This window comes from Rhea pennata, chromosome 29 (assembly GCF_028389875.1).
Source record: "Rhea pennata isolate bPtePen1 chromosome 29, bPtePen1.pri, whole genome shotgun sequence".
Classification (NCBI taxonomy): Eukaryota; Metazoa; Chordata; class Aves; order Rheiformes; family Rheidae; genus Rhea; species Rhea pennata.
Window position 1 is genome coordinate 3,452,744 of NC_084691.1, and position 6,072 is coordinate 3,458,815.

General features: G+C 44.2%; 1 protein-coding gene across 1 annotated transcript; it reads left to right on the top strand.

Annotated features, from left to right (window-relative positions):
- The first annotated feature begins 430 nt into the window (after positions 1-430).
- On the top strand, positions 431-5,823 carry LOC134152117 (keratin, type II cytoskeletal 4-like). Its single transcript, XM_062597225.1, has 9 exons — positions 431-889; positions 1,662-1,876; positions 2,199-2,259; positions 2,927-3,022; positions 3,614-3,778; positions 3,865-3,990; positions 4,253-4,473; positions 4,795-4,823; positions 5,345-5,823. Exons 1-9 carry the CDS (start codon positions 431-433, stop codon positions 5,821-5,823), a joined length of 1,851 nt encoding a protein of 616 aa, XP_062453209.1.
- The last annotated feature ends 249 nt before the right edge of the window (positions 5,824-6,072 follow it).

The following is a 6,072-nucleotide window of genomic DNA, read 5'->3' on the forward strand; positions in this document are numbered from 1 at the left end:
TGCAAGTCTGCAAAATGTGCCATCATACACAAAAACCCATGAGACACAAAACCCCAAACGACACATTGCAAACAAATCACAAAGAGTTTCTTCAAAAAAGTTTGCTAAACTATAATTAGTGTAAGTTAGGGGAACACTTCAAACTGTAATATATTCTAAGCCAACTTGCAAACAGAGCACTTTTAGATTCCTTTTTATTTCCTCAGTAGTTAGTATTTGCTGGGTTGTTTTGCATTTTGAGGAGCATGTATTGCTGCCGGGCAAACCAAACCCTTAAGCACTTTAAATTAATGTCCTGATCCTATCAAGGACAGCTTCCTAAATATATATAAGGGATAGCATCAACTGTGTCACTTCAGCGGGATCGCTGCTCCTCTCCTGCAGAAGAACTTTCCCTAAACTTTCATATTTCTCCTTCAAGCAAGCCACAATGAGCAGACAGGCACCTACAGTGAGATCTGTCCCCGGACGAAGAGGCTTCAGTTCATCTTCTGAGATTTGTGGTCGAAGCTATGCAGCCTCTGCCTACCAACCTGTCCGATGTGGGGCTGGTGCCTATAGTAGCAGGAGTGTCTGTAACCTAGGTGGAAACAGAAGAATTTCCTACGTGAATGGGGTCTGTGGTACTGGATGTTATGGGGAGTTTGGCTATGGAGGTGTAGGCTATGATAGTGTTGGAGGAAGGGTTGGCCTTTGTGGTCCTAGGGGATATAGTATCGTGCGAGGTTACCCAGATCACAAGGCTGTTGGTATCCAAGGTATCTGCATTGATGAAAGGCTCCTAAAGCCCCTCTGTGTTGGGGTCGACCCGCTGGAACATGAAATACGCTGTCAGGAGAAGGAACAGATAAAGACCCTCAACACCCAGTTTGCTTGCTTCATTGACAAGGTGAGTGCAATCTGATCCCTACTTATGTTTCTTTGAGAAAAAAAAAAGTAGTTCAGCTGACGCCATGCATCACTGAGCTACGTCTGTGCAAGGATCTGGATTCCCACAGAGCTATGTTTTTTCAGGCTGTAATCTTCAATATTGGAGAAACTCTGTTAGTACTTGCTGGTATCTGTATTCTGGCCATACCAGTATTGAACTTTTTTGTAGTTACCTTTCTCTGGACAGCCTTAATTCAAGGTTGGATTTCTCTTTGCAACTTTGTTCTAGCTCAGCTATAAGTTACGATTTTGACAAGCTCATTTTTCTGTCCTGTATTGATTTGGTTTGCCCATCTTTAAATATAGCAACCGTTCCAGAAACTTTTCTAAAGATGGAGGAGATTAATCGTAATTCAGATATCTAAACTTTAGAAGTCTGAGCCATCACCTTTGCAGAGAGAAGAGATAAATAGCTCGCTTCAGCTAGGGACTTACTTAATCTCATCCTGGAATAAATCATAGACACCTTCTCAAGGAGTTTTATTTCCTTTCATTGATGAGAAAGGGACTTAGCTCAGACTTAGACATCTAACTTTTAGATTTTAAATAAGGGCGGATAATTTGTGATCATTATGGCATATCACTTCTCATTTTCCAAAAAAAATCCTATTTTTACACTTGCAGGAAGATGCACTTTATCTGGATCCAAAGTGAGAGCAAACAGTTAAATCAGATGCTGAGTTATTGCTTTTCTTTCTTTATTTGAAGAACTGCTACATTTTGGTCTGCAGGTCCGATTCCTGGAGCAGGAGAACAAAGTGCTGGAGACCAAATGGGGCCTCTTGCAGCAATATGTTCTACCAAAGAAAGGGAAAAACCTTGAACTTTACTTTGAGAATTACATCTGCGACCTACGGAAGCACCTGGACCGCTTGTTATGCGAAAAGCAAAAACTGGAAAGTGAAGAGTGTGACACAAGCCAGTTGGTGGAGGAGTTCAAGTGCAAGTAAGGGCCTTATGGTTTCCTATGGCTGTTGTCATTTTACTTCTATATTTTGTCTCAAGGAACTTCTAGACATGTGGCAAAGCCCTTTTGGGGATGTCAGATTCTTCTGTCTCACTTGCGATCTCTTTGCATTGTTAACGCTGTTGTTCATAAACAAGCTTCTGATCTTTGGACGGTCTGACGTTTGGTCTCCAGATGCTAGTCTTACAGTGCCTGATGGCAATCTCAGAGCAAGCAATGATTGCTATTTTTCCAGATGAGCAGAGTTTGTGTGTTTGATGGTAATGCTTGCTTCAGCCCTTTCCTGCTCTTTTTCCAACAGATATGAAGAGGAAATCAACAGGCGCACAACTGTAGAGAATGAGTTTGTGGCACTCAAAAAGGTGAGAAGCTCAAAATAGATTGATGATTACACCTATCATGAGTTTACCTGGCATCAGGCCTGGCTGAAAATACACATTATTGGAAGATGCCTGGGAAAATGTGTTATAGTGGGTGTAAAGCGGGAGGCCTGTAAAGAAACGAAGGTCAGAAAAAGAGGGAGATGGGAATGGAAATTAAAAATAAGCATCCTCCAGGGTAACAGCATTAGCATTGCAGTAGTAGTTTTGTTTCCCCAAATACATTCTTGAATCTTCATGCAAGGGTCCATTTGGAATGGACACAGCAGGAGAGGTTACACTGAAATGCTTGGTGTCTGAGCTACTGGTTATCTCCTGACAGCCTCTTCAGATCCTTTATACTGGGACATCAGAAAGTGAGAAACCAATTGAACAGTACTTAACAATTATATTTAAATACTCATTAGTCACTGCTGAGTTTGTAGTTAAATCCTAAGTAATAAATAAGCTAATTCCTTTAAGTCATGTTGGAATGGTTTTGTTTTCCTTTAGAAGACACCAGGGCATCTTGACTCAGCCTCTCACACCTTTCTGCTCCTGAATCTTGTTGAAACAGGTTCCTTTTTTATTGGCACCGCATCTGTCCTCTGTGTGTTTCTCCAGTGTTTTTAGTGAGATTGGTCTGGAATGTGCCTCTTCTCTCTTTCAGGATGCAGACTGTATCTTTTTGAACAAGGAAGAGCTGGAGGTGAAGGTGGATCTGTTAAGAAGGCAGTTGGGGTTGTTGAAATGTGTGTTTGAGGAGGTGAGTTCCTCTGGTCCATCCCCTGAGTCTAGTGCTGTCTCATGTTTCAGGTAGTCCAAATTTCTGCAGATTGAAATTCCTGTTGGACAGAGCCCTGAATACTTGAAAACATGAAACTACAAGACTGATGTAAAACTAACATGAGTATGTTGGATAGGCAGAGAAATCCCTCTTTCTTAACGCAGCTCCAGATAGAAACTGGCTGTGTTCTAACTCTACCTCTGGAGGACGAGATGAGTCTGTATAGTTACTCTGGACTGCAGTTGTCTGATTAGAGCTAAAGGAACTCCCAACTTAATTCTACCATTAACATCAATCAAACAGCTGAAGATGACAGGATGCTGGAGGGTTAAGTCACTCAAATTCCTTGCCCTTGATGTGGACACAATTGCTGCAGGTCAGCACGTAGGTCAGCAGCTGACATGTGGTAACTCATCCAGCAGGGAGGATTTTCTGCTGAGCCAACCTGAGGGGCATTTCTTGACTTGCTCTATCCGTCAGCTGAGCAGTGTGGCTCTTTGTTCCAGCCCTTCCTTCACTACAAAGTCTGAGAATTGCTAACAGTTGACTAAGCTATTCCTCGACATGTAGGAACGAGCTCAGGTGGATTGCCAGCTATGTGACACTTCGGTCATCGTGAAGATGGACAACAACCGAGACCTGGATGTAGAAAGCATCATTAAGAATGTTGAATGCTGGTACCAAGAAATAGCTCAGAAGAGTAAAGAAGAAGTTGATGCTTTCTACCAAACCAGGGTGAGTATGTAATGACCTGGGTCTTAGCAAGACTACTTAATGGGCTGCAGGGTTGAACTGATGATTGTTATGTTTCTCTACTCCAGTTTCAAGAGCTTCAGGATAAAAGGGGCAAGTATTGCGATGATCTACAAAGCAACAAGAGTGAGATTTCAGAACTTACCCGGATGATACAGAAGTTGCAGTGTGAGCTTGAGAATGTGAAGAAGCAGGTAGGTGAGACCCAGCGGTGCCACTTGCAGAAGAGGCTGCATCTTATAGGACAGCCGAAATATGGGCGAGGATAACTCATCAGCCCTTAGTAGACTAAAGATCTACTCTAGACTAAGTTCCAAATCCAGAAACTGCTCCAGAAAAGTTAATGCTTTTTCTCAGTTTATACATGAAAGAGCTGATTAATCCAAGAGCAGAATGCCCATGAGTTAGGGAATAAGGCACTGAAGACACCCACACTGTTATATTCTCCTCTGACAGGTCACCTGCCTGCAAACCTCCATTTGTGATGTTGAGCAGCGCAGAGACTGTGCCCTGAAAGATGCCCGGGAGAAACATATTGAGCTGCAGAACGCCCTCCAGAAGGCCAAGGATGAGCTGGCTTGCATGCTGCGGGATTACCAGGAGCTGCTGAATGTCAAACTGGCCCTGGATATCGAGATTGCAACGTATAAGACTTTACTGGAGGGCGAAGAGAACAGGTGGGTGACAGAGCTTGTTCCTTTTCCCCTGGATGTCAGAGCTACAGGCCCAAATCATTCCAGTGCCTAAGTGAATTTACCAGCTCCAGGATACTCTCAGACTCATAAAAACTGGGCCTGGAGAGAGGACCAGAGGCTATATAGTCCACCTCCTGTGCCAGCAAAAACAGTTCCTGTCCTAAGGATAGTGAGACATGTTGCAACAAGGGATTAAGAGCCAAGAGGGTTGGATATGTGGCTGCCAGTTATGAGTAATTTCAAGTTTCTAGATGTGCAACCAGTTAATAGGATAACATGTCTTTCTCTTCTCTCTTCTAACAGGATATGTGTGGGGAACCCAGTGAGTGTGTGTAAGTAATCTGAAGATTTACAATCACTCCAGGTATCAGTGTTTTTAGGTTCATTTCAGGAAAGGCAGTTTAAAAAACAGCACTGTCTGTCTGTCCTGGCTCCCTCTGCCATGGATCCCCTTTTCCATTTCAACCCAATTTGACAGTGAAGTTTTTTCCTCCAAAATCTCAAGTACCTCTACATTTCATGAAAATTGACATTAGAGTGGAGTGGGAAAGTTTAAATTCATCTTCTTTTCTGCTTTTAGAGGCAACAGCGAGCTCATCAGGCAATGCACACATGTGCATTGGATCAGAGAGAGAAAATGTTGCCAGACAGAGGAGCAATGTGGGAACTGGGAGGTTCTTTGGGCAATGTGTTGGGACATGGGGGAGGATGTGGAGGGCTCAGGGGCTCAGGTATGTTGGACAAACCTAGAGGAAATCAGGTTTGGTTGGTTCTGCCATTCATGAAACAACTTGCCTATGAGAATGTTACAGCTTTTTTCTCCAAATAACTAATCCTGTGGGCTGTCTTGCAGCTGTGGTCAGCAGCAGCTACAATACCCCCGAAGACTGTGGGATGCTGCCTGGAAGCGGGGCTGCATGTGGCTATGGCTCCCTGGGGAGACGGTCTGGACGACAAAGCTCCCAGAATGGAGGGTTCAGCTCCCGGAGCGCCGGGATTCACCCAAGAAGAGTCATTAGCTCTGTGGCCAAGCAGTGTGTCCCAGATGTTTTTTGCCAAGCCGGAGGGGTCAACTGCAGAAGTGGAGGGTTTAGTTCCCGAAGTGGGGGCTACCCAGCTCGTACTGTCATCAGCACAGGAAGTGGGGGCTTGAATGCTAGAATTGGAGCTTGCCAAGCTGGTGATGTGGTCAGCTTTGGAAATCAAGGCTGTGTCATTAGGCAGTTGAGTGGCCCTCCAGTCGTTGTGGCTAACAACCCTGAAGCTGCAGGGTGCAATAATGGAGTGGTGGGGAATTTTGGGGTCGTCAGAGACCCTTGTGTTGTTCCATAGGCCAACAGCCATGGAGTTGGCACAACCAGGAACATCAGAGTGCAACGCTTAGACACATGATTCCTGCACCTGAAAGGCTGCAGAATAAATTCTCTGCCCACTAAGAGTAACATCAATGAAGAGTCCATTCCCACGTGGAAGCTGTCATTAGCATCACACATATATCCCACCAAGTTAGGTTTTCAGAATCCCCAAACCTAAAGACCCATCTCTAGCAAGCTTCTCCAACAGGTGCTCAACATAGTATTA